The sequence below is a fragment of the Nesoenas mayeri genome, assembly GCF_963082525.1.
Source record: "Nesoenas mayeri genome assembly, chromosome: 9".
Classification (NCBI taxonomy): domain Eukaryota; kingdom Metazoa; phylum Chordata; class Aves; order Columbiformes; family Columbidae; genus Nesoenas; species Nesoenas mayeri.
Genome location: NC_137557.1, coordinates 22886821 through 22903283, shown reverse-complemented (window position 1 = coordinate 22903283; position 16463 = coordinate 22886821). Strand labels below are relative to the sequence as shown.

The 16463-nt window shown below is 37.9% G+C and overlaps 1 protein-coding gene across 2 annotated transcripts in view; it reads right to left on the bottom strand.

The window, feature by feature from the left end:
* Window positions 1-2923: 2923 nt before the first annotated feature.
* Window positions 2924-16463, bottom strand: part of PXYLP1 (2-phosphoxylose phosphatase 1) — a gene marked incomplete at both ends in the record, with an annotated part of 32797 nt that continues 19257 nt past the window's right edge. For both annotated transcript variants that reach the window (XM_080349989.1, XM_080349988.1), the window contains 3 exons: window positions 2924-3855; window positions 6402-6541; window positions 15635-15761. In XM_080349989.1, coding sequence (XP_080206115.1) covers window positions 2924-3855; window positions 6402-6541; window positions 15635-15761 — 1199 coding nt within the window. The remainder of the gene's footprint in view (window positions 3856-6401; window positions 6542-15634; window positions 15762-16463) is intronic.

Sequence of the window (16463 nt, the reverse complement as noted above, 5' to 3'; positions counted from 1 at the left end):
TACTAAACCACTTCTGCTTTCACCTTGTTACATTCCTTTATGGCCTCACACCTCTTTTCTTACACATTCAGCCTGCACTCCTCCATTTATATACTGTATACTTGTTTGTTCTTTATAAGCCACGCAGCACCACATTGGCTTTCTTAAAAAACATTATGTTATATGATCATTCCTTTATTCAGAGCCCATGCAGCATGCAGTGACAGCAGGGGGGCTGCTTGGCATGAACAATGCTGGAAAGAGCACGGCGTATTCCTAAACCCACTCTTCCAACCTCCTTAAACACAACAGAAGTTTACAGGTAATGGTGAAACAAAGGCTGAGGAAGGGAAAACAGAAATGAGGAATGAAATACCAGCTGCCATGCCTCTCTAGGCATGAAGAGGACAGCAATAATTCATGTTCATCATTATCAGGGACACCCTTCAACATAGCAGCATTGATTGAGATTAGACATCCAGAAAGGACAAAAAGTTGACATCTGGGGCAATCTGAGGAACTGCAGCAACTAATAGAATCTGATCTTCTGCATCTGTCTCACTTTCTTCTTGATGTATGACTTTACAGATGAACAGATTTCCTGGCACCCAACTGAACTGATTTACTGAGGATTAACCCCAAGGTCTACTTGAGGCTTCAAGCAGAATGTTTCAGTTGACCAGCAACCAAAGGTCCACAAAATCAGTGCATTTTTGCTGCTCCACAAGAAAGTTAAATAGAAGGTTGGAAAACAGCTGCAATATCCATTATTATCTGGGATCTCTGCTTCTTTGAGCCAAACAAATTAGAAATCCATCGCAATTTACATCTCCTCTAATCCACAGCTGCATCTCAAAATCCTTACAACAGACCAAGGGGATCTTTCTGCACAAGGAAATCAAAACAAAACACTTCTGTGTTGATGAAGATGATGCAAGGTTAGATGCTATTCCTAGCACAGGCTTTTGAAGACATGATCTGGCATTTGCAGAAGCTGTTAAGGTTTACATCTGTAAAGTTTCTAAATACCACACTAGAAACACCAGTGATATATGCCTGAGGTAATGTTTTCTGCACGTCAACATCATTCCCACAAATGGTCACTGAACAGCATCGAAGCTCCACTGAATAACACTCTGCAGAGCTCCAGCTGCCTTTTACAGACAGCTCAACAGCACCTTGGAGTACCTCGTACTTACCTTGGATAAATGGTTCAGTTCATATAATTTACACAAAGCGAACTCAACTTGCAGATTCTCTCTTCCTGTTTTCCCTCCAGCACACACACGTGTGATGACTAAGAGAGCTGGCCTCTTCGACAGAAAACATTTCCAGAAGCTACACATTCTAATGTCGCACAAAACCCCCACATTTTCTGTCATGATTTCTATTTCAGTATTCATGAAATGTTTACCTGCTCCTTCGTCAGACTGGGAACCAGAACATAGAAAGTGCAGAAATTACTAACGCAACAAGCAGCTTAACGACATACACTTATCTTTTTACCGCAAAGGAAGTCAGAATAAATATAACAAATGAGTATACAAAGAGTCCCCAAGATTTTATTTAAAGAAACACGTTCAAATGCAGCATTGAAAACAGAGAATGGAATGCAAATAGTCAGAGAACTTATGCTGAGTCATGTTTTCTTTGATAAACTAGCACCATTGAACCACAAGTCACAGACTAAATTATTCCCAGAGGTGTAAAAAACCTTCACCATTATAAAATTCCTATAAGATCTATTAAAAATTGTTCCTCAGATTACTACTCCTAAAGAGATGAAAGCAGTTTAAAGTACAAGTTTTTTTATCTACTCATTGTTCAAGTTACCCATAAAAGACAGTTTATTCTTATGTCTAAACATCCTGATGAAGGGGTAAAATGTCTAAAAGTCAGCTTCACAAGTCTTTACAAACTAAACAAGTAAGAAAGATCTACTGTGTTATAAATATACACAGTACAACATGTACAAGTCTGATCTTACAAAACAAGAGCTTTCTAGTCCATAAAAATACTAACGCAACTACAAAATTTTCTTAGTGTTTAGTCACTATATCAAATTCCTAAAACACTGTATTTATTCCATAGCACAGCAGCTTGAACATGTTCACAATGGGAAAAAGCCCAACACTCCACTATAAAACTGACTTCTAATCCTAATTTCCCACTCAAGTTCAGTGGTAACGTTAGCATTTGCAATCTATTTTCATGTCACAAGTCCTTTACGTACTTCTAGACTGTGTTTGAACTATTCAAAGTGCTGAAAGTGCGATCAAAGAACAGAGTTTTGTATCCATTTTCCAGTACAACCTTCTCTGGCACTGGCAACAATAACCCAGTATTTCTAGGTCTGTGAGGTGAAAAAGGCACATGCTCATTTGTACACACTCCGGGAAGCACGCACAGATACACACACGCACTTTGCTTGCAAGACCTGCTCCTACACAGTAAAATGCTTCTTTCTGAGTAGGGATCTTCAAGAATTCCTTACAAATGGTTTAATGCAGATGCCTGGAATTCATAAATACCTTCGATACAAACTGCTTAAAATGACTGAGAAGGTGGTGAAACAAAGATTGTTTTGGTTTTAAACTTCTGGTATCTGAATATTGCTCTGGAATACAGAGAAACAAAGTCTATGCTCTCTCACTCTTTACCAAGCAACGTCCAGGTTACAGTAGCCCACGTGATTTATCATTTCATTACAGTTAACACAGCACATGTGAGCACACACACATACGTAACACTTCCTCAGCATTCGTTCTTCTGTTGGAGACCATATGCAGTCTGAATGAAAATAAAACTATTGAAGAATATTTCAAGCAATATCCTTTTGTACTTACACATAAAATAAAAGAAATAACAGAACTGAACTGTGCCTCAACTGGAACAGACTTTTACTGATACACAAGCTAACACTGCTTCCTGTCACTTTCCTTCCCTACAGTGGTCTTCTACGACATGCATCATAATAACTAGTGCTGTTAAAAACTAAGAACATATCCCTCTTAACAAAGTTGACAAATTTTTCTAGTGGGCACATTGGCTTGCTGGAACGTTTATAATAATCCTTGCAAAATGAGGTCTGGAATGTGACATCGGCACCATTATACAGGATGCGGATAAAGTGTTCTTTGGGTCTCTTCCCATCCTGCCACAGCTCAAAAACTAATCTGGCAGCAAATCTTGGAAATCTGGCCTCTGTAATACCCAAGGCACTAAGAACAGGTGACAGTGTGACATCATGTGCAGAGTAAAGAACGAATACTTCTTCCTTCTTGCCTTGTGCAATACGCTGCAGCCGATTAACAGTCTGGTTGAGGAGAGGATGAGTAGCCAATAGTGCATAGAAGAAATAAAGTTTCTTTTCCTGTCTTTCTCTCTCATCCTCCAACTGATGTCTTTTGATTACTTTGAAGTGTTCCATACTAATGCAGCCAGTTTTGGTACACGGAAAACTGACATTGTGGCAAAAATAGCACAAGAGAGAATCTATGGGGTTAGAAGCTCTGAGCTGCCTGGTGGGAATGCCTACAATCTTTGCCATATCCACATATATTTTCTCCAAATCATTGTTTTTCACCCTTAAGCTGTACTGTCTGCGCTGTTCCTCTTCTAGGTAGTGGTTTCGCATCGGACAGTCGCAGCTTCCAGAGCAAAAAATGGTGCTCCACTGATGCCTCATGTTAATTTTCTTCCAGTCAAAATCTGGCAAAAAAGTGTAGAGCAGTGCCAAGGCGCTCTGCAGGGTTCGACTTTTTCCTGTTGTCTCCAAGTAGAGCTGTTTTGCTGTCCAGTCGCTCAGAAGCAGTTTATGTCTGTTTATATAAATTTCTCTTAACAGTTGTCCGTTTCGCAAGTGTTGTACAACCCCTGGAAGAGAATGTTTTAAAGTTACAAGACATGATTAGAATCTTCTTCGTTTTAGAGATAAAAATAAGCTATACAGCTAGCAGTCTTAATGATAAATGCACAATTAGTTAAAAGGTTATGAAATTAGAAACTGAACTTCACCTATGCTTGACTACTAGGAAAACTGCATGAAATATGAGATACCTGCTACTATTCAGTATCTCTCCAATTCTAGGAGCTAAACTGATATAGATAGAAAAAAACTGCTACCATAAAATTTGTTTAAAACCTCAGTGGTTTAAAATCTGTTTTTTCCATTACAGACACAGTCTGAATGGGTCTAATATGATTATAAAAGTAAGATGGTTACGAAGATGGACCCAGACTGACTGTTTTCAGACAGGCTATAAACGCTGCACATTTATGGCATCCAGCAGAACTACCAGCAGTGAGGAAATGAATACACAGAATGTGAACTCGTGTGTAAACTCACAAAACAGAGTGGTGAGGTGTGGCAAAGGCTTCAAGCTTCCTTCTCCATCTTCCTTCAGGAAGCACTCAAACAGTCTGATGATTCTTACACTAAAGCTCTGCCTTATCCAGCTGGCAAGGAGGAAGGTGTGTGTCTTTCTCACACGCCAAAACCTTTACTCCAGCATCCACCTTGCTTGTGTTGTCTCCCACAGCAGCAAAGCAACAGGCATGAACCCTTTATGCACTAGAACATCTGTATAACTTGCTACATGCCACAGGAGCCCCAAATATTAATACCAGCTCAGTTACAAGCTGTATGCTGTGATTAATCCAGTTTCACACACAACATGCTATGTTAGGAGGAGTTCCTCAGTAACCTGCCCAGATTTCTCATGATGTTCCTTTGCAATGCTTGACACTGGCCCAATACAAGTATTTCTTCTGATGGGATCCCGGAACTCACAATGATTCGACAGACAAGCTTTGGACTTAAAAAAACCCAGGAGATTCCTGGAAAGACAGTTGGCAAAAGGAAAATGGTGCCAGCTTCCCAAATCTTCAACACTATGTTCATTCTCTCTAGCGAGTCTCCAAACCCACTGGCTACCCAGATCCACTGTGATACGCCTTTTCAGTCACTGGTATTTAAAATAAGAAGAGCAACACAGTTAAAAACATTTAACATTGAATGGATCAATGTTAAAATTTGAAAAGATAGAACATAAAACTATTATCAATGTGAATTTTCAAATAATTTAATGAACGTTGAAGAGAAAAATCCCCATGTAACTAATCATTTTCACAATCACATTTCTACCTAGCTATGCACAGTATGTTTCCACATGTTTGTGAGAAGGCACTTTTGTATTTTTATTTTTGATGCACTGATATGAATACATACGGAAAAATAAGTGCAGCAAACAAACACACAGACCTCAGTTCATACCAGTTCAGCTGGCTGTTCTGCGTGGAGAACACAAACAATTCCAAGAGCTGTAGAATCTGTGAAAATCTGTTTCACACAAGTGGCAACTTGTTTCTATATTTGTGTAATCTTAACTTTTGTTCCCTCGTATTTTCTATCACCTGCTGACGGCAGTCCCGGATCCTTTCCAAAGGCTCTTTTATCACTGCTCTGATCCAGAACTACCTGCACTTTCCCTCTCCAACCTCAAGCCGTTTGTTTCTTTCTCATATTTCCAGTATCCCCAGCATCACATCTCTCCACATACTTCCTTCTACATAGTCAAATCCCTGACTGCAACACTTCCAGTTACCTCCCATCTCCTGTGTTCTTTTGCTACAGATAAACTAAATATGTTCACCAGCAGGATTCAGCAGCCTTTCTCTCAGTGGTAGTATTGATGAAGTCTCAAAACTTCATCTTATAAATAAGTTTTTTGGAATTTAATTGCTGATATTTCCATCTTTTCTCCCAATAACTAGCTCAGCAGAACTGACAGATAGGGTAAGAAAATAAGCTTAATTTTCCTGTGGTGAAAATATACAGAAACAAGTACACCAGAAAACACACTTTGGGCGCTTCATTAAAAAGCTTAGGATGGGGTCGGGAGGAAGGAAAAAAGCAGCAGATGTTTTTCTATTTCCATAATACAAGCATCAAATGAGTTTGTTACATCTGAATCTCTCGCAGGGGACACAGTAGTTACACCACAGCTAAGAACTGGCAGTTAAGTTCAGTTCAGAGCCACTCTGAATTATAAACCAGTCAGAGTACCAGATCTCCCTCAGGAGGGACTGAGCAATGCCATTTTTCACCAGGCTGACGAAGTAATTTTGTGGTGTGGAGCAACCTCAAGGAAAGGTGCTCTGACTTGTTGCAAATAAAAGAGATGCCAAGCGTGATCAATCTGTGACAGAAGTGGCAAGCATGGTTCTAGAGCTGTTACCACTGCTATGGTAGAGAGTCAAATACTTCATTCATACCCCAGCATAACCTAGACTGTGACCGACATTGTAAGCTTCCCATAAAAAAGCATTTATTCCAATCTAAAGAAAACAAGAAGATCCCTTTTTGAGCAGGCTGTATTTAACAGAGCAGAGGAAAAGCTAAAGCTGCTGTGGCAACTCACCCGTCTGCGTTAGCTCTCCCATCTCGCACAAGGAATGGCTGGGGTAGCGCGGCAGGCTGCTCAGGGGACCGTCCATTTGGGCTGCAGAGCCTTTGGACATCTGTTTGATGAAAGCTTCAAGCTGAGGATGAGAAGGTTTCCTAGAAAGGTAAACCAAGATGTGAAAACTTCCAAAAGCAGATGAGAAAACAGCTCAAGAAAGTCAAGTATTTGAAGTATGTCAGCTCAGAGATTTCATGCTGTGAGGTTATTTCCCACTGGGATGACATCTGCTCTTATTGAGGACTTTCACAAGTCTGCAAAAGAAATCTAACTACTTGCTACCTAAGAGCTATAGGGAACCCAGTGTTGCGTCATGTTAAAATTATGATACCTTTTGGTAAGTAATTTGGGAAGATTTTGGGGGGTTTTACGGACACAGTCACTAATACTGTTGCAAATTAAAAAGAAAAAAAATTCTTACCATGAAAACCACTCTCTCCACTTTCTGAAGTACCAATGCACTTTAACACCACAGCCCAAGGCACTAACAATCAAAAGGGCTTCATACAGCCAGTATTTTAAGTAGATGATCTTGAAGGCATTCTCAAGTTTTGTAATATACAATGCTGGTTACAATCTCAGCCTTTATTTCTAATTACTTCAGGCTTCCAATCAAATAGCACATATAGCTTCCATTGAGTGGTACCTGGAAAGCAGTATCCAGTAGCCCCATTCCAATTGGAAGCCATTGGTTTGGGTTTTCTACTATTACCCAGGAAGAAAGAGTCCAGCACTGCTGGACACTTAAAACAGATACAATCTCCCCACAAGGCAAGTGATGAATACAACTGGAAAAGCAATGCATACCAAAATATCTACGTTAACTCACTGAAACAGAATTCAAGTCAGTGGAAGAACACTCAGATGTCCTGAACTGTTCTGCAAATTCCAAATACGCTACAGACTCAGCTCACTGTTGTACTGTAGTGCTAAAAACTACATATACGAAAGAGTCCACAATGTAATCAAAATGAAATAAATCTTTAATAAAAAAATATATGATTGTACTTCTGCAGCAAAAATACATAAGTAGGGATTTCTTTGTTAAATGTCAATACTCAACAAATGTCACACAGTCACCTCTCTACTTTTGTGCAGAACTAAATCAGAAACTGTTTGGCAACCCAGCTCTGCCCCAGATGGTTCTCATTTCCATAGGACTTTCAGCCTGATTATAGTAAACATTTTTTTACGTTGTGTTTATTGTTCATGTATAGACTTTGCTAGAATGATAAACTGTTTTGATTCAAAAACCTCAGGTCTAAAGAAAACGTTCAGAGTTGCAGGAACCACAAGAGGGAGCAATAACACTGCTGAAGCATGAATCAGTGCCTGGAATCAGAGCTGACCAGGACAAAGGCATTCTTGCTAACACAGGAGACACGGAGAAACTCTGCTAGATGGGAAAGCACCTCGGGCAGAGCTGTGCTCTCAGCACACACATACAAGGCTCTCACAACAATCAGATCAGTGCCTCTGGTAACAGAAAGCCTCATGGGCGTATCATTTTATAAAAACTTGAACTTTTCAGTATTGCATTTACCTCCAGGAAAAACCAAAAACTAAACAACCCACAGCACACACAACCTTGGCAGGAAAATGTTACGATAAATTATGAAAAGCTGCCAGTAAGAAAAAAAATGCAAAATGAGAGAAAAATATCAAAATAATTTTTTCCTTTTTACTTCAAATTGAAAGGAAAACCAGTCAATTTATGACATGCTAAATCCACAGCTGCTTCTGTATAATTTTAAGAACACAAATGAAGATTAATATTTGAGAAGCAGGGGTACATAAAAAGGCTTTGTTCCCTTCTAAAGCAGCGGAAGCTTCCTGTAGTAGCACGCACACATTACAAAGCTTAATCCAGCTCCAGATGTGAATTTCCGAAAGAACTTATTGTACTGTTTTCCCAGCCCAGTAGTGCAATCTAAAAATGGAAGAATTAATTTGAGAAAATTAAATTAAACCTGTTAGCAAAAAAGCTTTTTAAGGTCATTACAGACATAGAAGGCTGAACTATCAATTTTCTGAACTTTGCGTATTTATCCATTCTGCTTCTTTTGCTGCTTTGCTCACAACAAATTGAACTCTAATGGAATCAAACCTGTACTGATGAAAGTGCCATCAGTCACTTGTGGGAAGGAGGTGAAGAAAGAAACAAGAAAAGTATTTATCAATGCTTTACAAAAAGATTTATCTAAAAATGGCAGGCAAGATAAACTAAAATCCAAGATAAAATTATAAAAGCACAAGCTAAGCACATGTTTGCAAAAGCACATTATGAAATACAACTGCTAGACATATTTCTGGGTATAAATTCAGATCTTACTACTTGTTAAACATATTCCATGGGAAGAAAAAAATAAAAATCAAACAATAGCAATAAGAACCATTCTGCCTGAAGGGGTCAGACATCTCAGGCTACAAGATACTTCTCTCCTCAATGTAATCCTCATGCATGTAACCCAATTCTGAACATACCAGCAATTCTCCTCACTAACCCTGTACAGCTGAGCAAATAAAACATCCCTTTTCTTAAGAGCAAAAGCTACAGCACCACTCAAGCTACCAGCTAATAAACGATCCTCCCTCCCCACCCCAAGATTTCTCTTTTCTTTAGAATGTGAATCCTCCTGTTGAATTGGCCAATTTACAGCTGCCGCAGGAGCTGGGGTATCCAGGCAACACAGCTGAGACTGCTGGGGCTGCTGGAGCAGGAAGCAAAGAAAATCATCCACTTGGAGAGCTGAAAAGATTGAAATATCCTTACATTTTTACTTCCCTAAAAGTAACAAGAATATAAAAATGGGCTAAAGAGATAGCCTTATGTAATTTGCTGGATGTTTATTTATTAATACGACTTATTCATACAATTAATCAATAATTAATAATTACTTAATAAACAATCCAATTCATTAATGCAATATTTCTTAATATTCCAAGTTTTGTCAGAACATAGAATGGCTTTTCACCTAACACCATACTTTTTCCTAAGTTTGAACATTTATTTCCCACTTTTAATGTCTGTAAATTTGCCTCTTAATTATTTTATTTTTGTAAAATCCCATCAATTTTTATCTGTAACAAAACTGAGGATGCTTCTTTTCCCTCAAATAATGAATTCAGCTTGCCTTTTTGTTATTTACCAACTAAACACTGGGATAACAGATTCCAGATTTAATCGTGTAGTTTTCATACACTAGCATTAAAAGAGACCAACATTTAAATCCTTATTCAACATTTAAATATCTTATTTGTAAAGGTCCTAAAAAGCTCTAACACCAAAATGTCATCTCTTTTTTGCTACTCTGTAACCAGTCTACATGGAAAGAAATCATACCATGTAACTATTTGAACTGTATGTATATTTCTGCCAGTAACTGAGCTGACATCCTTCAATGAAAAGATTTCTTTTCCTTGAGAAGTTTAGATAGAAAAACATAGAGGTATTTTTTGAGTCATTTTTTTTTTGGTTGGTTGGTTGGTTGGTTTTGGCTTTTAGTTTAGTTCTGTTTGTTGGTGGGTTTGGGTGTTTGGTTTTGGTTTTTTGTTTTGTGTTTTGGTTGGTCGGTTGGTTTGTTTTTGTTTGGGTTTTTGGTGGTTTTTGTTTGTTTGTTATGAGAAGCAACCACTAACTTGCTGGTTGTTCTGAATTAGCACAGCAAAGTGAGAAATCCAGTCCCAGAGTGAGCACACAACACCTCAGAACATCTCCCGATAGATTCTGGGTGGCTTGGCTATAATGGCACAATATACCATCTCAGAAACACGCAGGAAAACGCATTTATTCCATCTATCATATATGTGCATAGCTATCAAAAATAACTCGTGCAGTTCAATATTGAGTTCAAACACACCATATAGAAAAGCCTCAAATGGTGCAAAGCAGCACAGAAACTTTGTTCTAGGGCATGTTTGCAGCCGCCCCCGCGAGGCTGACAATCCAGGACTCCAAGGTCAGGATCTGGGAATTGCTCTGGGAGACAGCGGAGCTTCCTGCCCCTGGATAAAGTGCCGCTCAGGCCGACTGAGTGCGTGGAAGCCTCTTCTGCTAAGAGGTTAGCTCTTTGAGCTAATTGCCTTTGTTTAAATAATACTAATAATAAGAAGAAGAATCACAGAATGAAGAACATTGCTAGACTTGATAGGTAATTCACAGAGCAAGAAGAAAATCATCCTTGCTTCTCAAGACCACTATTGGCGCTACTGATTTACATTGTAAGCAAAAACTGTTTCTATTGAAGACTTGAAACATAAATAGAAATTAGATCTAGAGCAGAGTTTTGTTCCTCTTTTAGACCTAAGCTGCAAATCAGACTCAAGCAGGTCAATTTTGATAAAAATTTCCCACCCCTTAATCTTTACATTTATTAATTTTAGGACTACTTTTGATCAAAATTAATTCCTTGAGAGGAACAGGCTGAGATTCCTTTAACATTCTTTCCTATCAAAGTTATTGGACACACTGAACTTTTGCTCTACTTCTACTATGTATACTGTAAAATCAAGTACAGTGTAAGCCCTGTTTCTTCCACAAACATGATGGTCAAACCACAGCATTCAATCTGTCCTCCAGCTAATTAAACTTAATGCTCTTTTAAACCACCTACAAATTTCAGACTACATATCTATAAAAATTGCAAAGTTAGTCTAATTAAGATGAAGTACACTATTTAAAAAACAGATGTGGAAAGACATTATCTTGACAAGACTACATGCAACTACAATTTATTTAATAATTTACATGTTCATAAAAATTCAAGAGTGGCATAAATAATGTATCTTCATCACCATATAAGATTTGACAGGCAAAAATAATGTGTTGGTCAAGGTTATGATTGAAAGACAAACTGTGATAGAAGAAATATTTTAATTATTGAGATAAATTACGAAAAGTCATTTATCTAAAAGCTAAAACTGAATAGTTAATCAAGTAGAAAACTAGCAGCAGATTATGAATGCTTCACAGAAATAAGGAGGGGTAAACTTTTATTCATGTTACGTCCATTACTGCACAGTGCTGTCCTCTCGCAGCACGGCACTCCAGACTTGTACGGATCTATGTGCCTCAGGAAAGAACTTGTGGAGGTAGACAGTGACACAAATGACATATTGATTTCTTTTTTCTTCCCAAATGGCGTTTATCTATGCAAACATCACTTCTGGTAGCAAAAGGAGAATCTGCAAAAGCCAAGAGGACCACATTCCTCACAAGGAGCTGCAGAACCCTCAGTGTGTCACTTGGTGGCACACGCCAATGGACACAGGCACATTACCTTCTTGTAACTGTATGACACCAGATTCTGTCTGCTAACTACACCAAAAGCAAGTGCCTTTTCTCTTTGCTTCAAATGCAAAAAATGATTTTATAACTTAAGGCAAAAATCATGTGTTTTCTTTAAGTACACAAAAAAGGTGTTAGATCAAACGTCTAGATCATTTCCTTTTCAGAAGGCAAATGAGTGGAAAGAGACACAAAACCAACAGATTACTGTAGTCTACAGAAGAGATCCTTAAGGATCCTTAGTACTGTTGGGGCTTATTTATTCATAAAAGTCTTATGGTTTTTACATTTCTATAACAAACCCTAGTGCTCTAGTCTACTTCACTGCCCTTCTGAGTCTTCAGAGAAGTCAGAAGAAGCCTCAGGAGACCCTTCTTCACCTAATTCTGGTCTGGATCATGCTTAGACCTCACTCCAAGTCCAATCCACACCTCCTTTAGCTCAGAGTGTGATACCTGCCTCTCCCACACTTTCTTTAATCATTTTTCTGGCAGTTTCAAGACATGCGTATTGAACCTAAAATTCAAATATTTGTTACTAAGCTTATGATTAACATCAACACCTCTCAAAATGCCTTAAACCATATGCCAATTTACCTAGCATACTACCATATTATAGTAGTCTTCTGAAATCATTGTAGCATCATCCAAAAAGCATTTCTTTTCTATATTGCATACAAACTCAATGAAGAAACACTGCATATTTTTTTACTTTTGACACTATAAATGTAAGATAAAAAGGAAAAAGAAGTGGGAGATTAATTTATTCCCCCCATAAAACATTATACTGGAAGTATTTTCATAATGTCATTCAATTCATTTTCTAGAGGAAAATAGTAGATATTATTCAGTTCCCTTTGGAAATTTGCATCCCGAACAATGAAAGTAATAATAACTGAAGTTTTAGATGGAAGAAATCTCCAAAGCATTTAATCCATTTGCTTATTTTCATTCCACGCTCATATGTCACAATCCATAACTCACAAAACCAAAGCGTGACCTCAAGGCTATTTTGCATACCCATTAGAAATCCATGAGGCTGTAGCATAATCTGCTTAATTAATGAATTCCATCAGCTGAATGCCAAGTCAAATAAAGCACAGACTGAATATGAGCAGCATACTTATCTGAAACTAAGTCCAGAAAGCTTAAACAAGCCAGACATTCAGACATCTCCACTAAATTATACAGTATTGAGAAACCTTCAGTTCAAAGGTAGCAATTATTTACCTTATATTACCCTCAATATAAATAGGTTTACAATCAAGTACCAAATTTACATCACAAAGGAATATAAGGCTGACAGCCAAAGGGAGCAAATAGCTTCCTGATGTTGAAGTAATAAATGTTCCTTTCAAAGCAATGGCAGAAAGTGTAGCAATTCCAGCTGTATTCAGAAAGGTCAGCTTTAACACATCTGGGCAGTATGGTCCAGAGCCAACTCCTTTCATCTTTCTGCTGCCCTTTCAAAGCTGGCCAGGAGATTCTATTTTACATAAGCTTTGTTCTCAAGGACACAAGGTCTTTTTGGCTGTGAATGGTAGTGGAAGTACCATCTATATATTGATAGTCTAATGCTTCATAAATAAGTAACAGTCAAAGGCATCTACACTGCTGGCCTCCTCCATCCCCTTAACTGCTTGACTTGGCCATTCTGCTGGCAGTGTCAAAAGTTGCACTACTTGTTTGCCTTTTATGGATAGTTTTCCTGACTTCAGGGCCTTTATATTGCATTCCTTGCCCGAAACTGAAGTGGAAATAGCTATAAAAGCTTCTGTGACAAATACGAAACTGAGGTCTCACGTGGCACTTTAATACTGAGAAATACAGCTACTCATCCAACTTTGTCCCTTGCAGTTAACATCTCTGCAATAAAGTTTTCTCACACACATTCTAACATGACAGATACTGAGCAAGATCAGATGATGAGAGCCTTTAGGAACTCCAGAAGGAACATGGATATTTCTTTACTTAGTATTTCATGCTGAAAATAATCTCACCACTTAAAGGCACGTCATTAAAAAATGTTATCATAACTGTTAGCAAATTATTAATTTTTCATCTTCTAGAGACATTAATTGCCCACTCAACTTTATTGCAGAGATAACTGGAGTTTGGTCTCATGTCTGCAATCCCAGGGCTGCATAACTCATTTCAGAAAGCCAGTCAGCTCACAGTGGGCACAGAGTGCTGTTGGGCTTGGGCACCTCTCAAAGAATTCAGATTTTTGTTGGAGGATAAGAATTCTTGACAAAACAAGTATTCTCTGGAAGTTCAAGTATGAATACGACAGCCAACATAATAGCAAACTTTTTTTTTTAATGCACTATGTAAAAGGTCCCAGACCACTATCACTTAGAAAGGATTTTCAGTGTTACCAGGAAATCAGATATTTTGGTTTGCATTCATAGACAGGGATTCCAAAAGAGGAGTCTCCTTTCAAAAAAGGAGGATGTGGTTTTGCTCAATTTCCTGTTTTGAAACTTGCACCAAGGGGCTAAGGAAGATGTAAGTACATATATGCACTCTAAATCAGTGAAATTAGACGCTATTTGAATCTTGACAATTCCAGTGACATGTTAGCTATAAAAAACAGATTCCTTGTGTTCATTTTGCTTTCCATTTTGCTCTTAAAAATATATACATACATCCTTTATTTAAAGACAGAGAAGATTCCATGCTATTCTAGGAAAAAGGTACTTTGGGTATATCCACACTGCTTTGTGTACCAGATCAGGAGACCCACTGTGTCCCTTTCCCTGAGCACTGTGGCTACCAGGAGCTGATGCAGCCCCAGCCACTGAAATCTCCACACGTGACACTCCTGAGTGGGCAGCAGCATCCAGCTGTGAATTTGCCCAGCGCTTTTGCTAACACCTCTGATGGATTTTCTAGATATTTTCCTTTTAACTGTAAGTTTTCATGTAGCATCACTGGGAAGTCCTCAGGAAAGAAAAAGAAAAATAAAAGAAATAGAAACAAAGATCCTACTTAAAAGGAGAAAAAAAATAATATATGTAATCAAGCAATCTGGGACAAAGGTTGATAATTTACATCATTGCTGTTTATTTCTGCTGCTCTACACAATAGTTCATCTTTATCAATGAGTAAGCTCTAACCAAGAAAGAAAGGTTCTTCCACAAGAGCAGCAATTCAGATCGTATCTACAGCTCACACTGGTTCAAGTATGAAGACAAGAATCAGCAAGCTACAAAGACATGATGTTAGACAGAAGCACACTATATTGAAACAGAAAGGTAAATGATGTTTTAATGGCAGTCAGACACAAATAATTTGTGTGTGACAGTTTTAAACAGCGAGTAGTAACTACAAGGAAAGGGTGATTTTCAAATCGTAAACACTGCGCTTTCTGTTTAACTTGTATTTTAATAATTAAATCTGCAACCCCCATTTTTTTCCTGAACTTTAACACAAATCTTAATTTCAGGGAACTCTGACAACCTGTATTTCTTAAAAAATGCAAGAAAAAATAACATAGAATACAAACAGCAATTTGTGAATGGCAATGATGAACTGTGACCTTTTCGTATTCACATAAAAGGAAGCACGCTTAGCTGAAATGGAAGAGACATTCCCAAACACTGCACTTACATTTTGAAAATGTGTAGAAGCAGAAGAGGAACAGTAACCTAAATACTCAATTACACAGCTTTTGCTTTTTAAAGAAATACCAAATATTCCTACTGCTCTGAACTGGTAACAGGTAATAGTTCCTCTTTCAAAGGAAAAGTTGTACACCGCTGAAATAGGTGTTTGGGGTTTTTTTAATCCATGACAATACACAAAGATCGGAAGTCCTAATGTACAAATACTTCCCTGAAGAGGAACAAAATAATTATCAGGCAAAACACACAGTTAGTAATGATAAATGCCAAAAATTTTACCTGCTAGGCACCAACATACAGTCAATATCAGGTCTCTTTGTCTTGGGAATGGCATACAGCGGATACCTATCACCATGTCGAATCAACACTTGAACTGACACTAGCTTAAAATAATGAGGTGCATGACCTAAAGTGAAGGGAAAAAAAAAAAAGAGAGAGAGAAAAAGGAAAAGTAAAAAGTTAACTAAATATTACCTAAATCTTTCTCCTTTCTTTAAGGAGGAAAAAAACAAACAAACAGGTATAATTAGCTTGATAGCTTTGGTATTGCAATGAAAGAAAAATCCCTGTAAGAAATGGTAACTCACTGTCCCAAGAAAGATTTCACTTGAAATCGCAAGCTAACTTATACAAGACTCAGGTTCTTAGCACGTTCTCCATAGTATATTTGAAGTTCAACAACCATATAGACATCATTCAAGCACTGAACTCTGCCAACATGACAAGGTCACCCCACTTTTATGATACGTCTCTTCCAGATCCCGATCATAATGATGGATTTTGCAGCATGTCTAATTTGGAGCTTTATGAAACACTAGTTTGTGATTTATTTTATATGCATTAGTGGGACATGCTCATGAGGGAATTAATTCAGAATAACTTGCTGCTGCAGCCACTGTGGAGTGAAGAACACAAATGTGCCTTCTTGCCATGTCTAATGGATTGGAGTTCCAAATTCATTTTTTTCTGGGTCTTTTTTTTTTTTTCTTTTGTTCAGTATTCCAAGTATTCCAAGTCAACTGTTTGCAATGCAGCTCACTTGTAATAAGAATTACAATTCAAATATTAAATATCCATCTCTCCTGTCCCTTTCAATTTTAGACCTCCA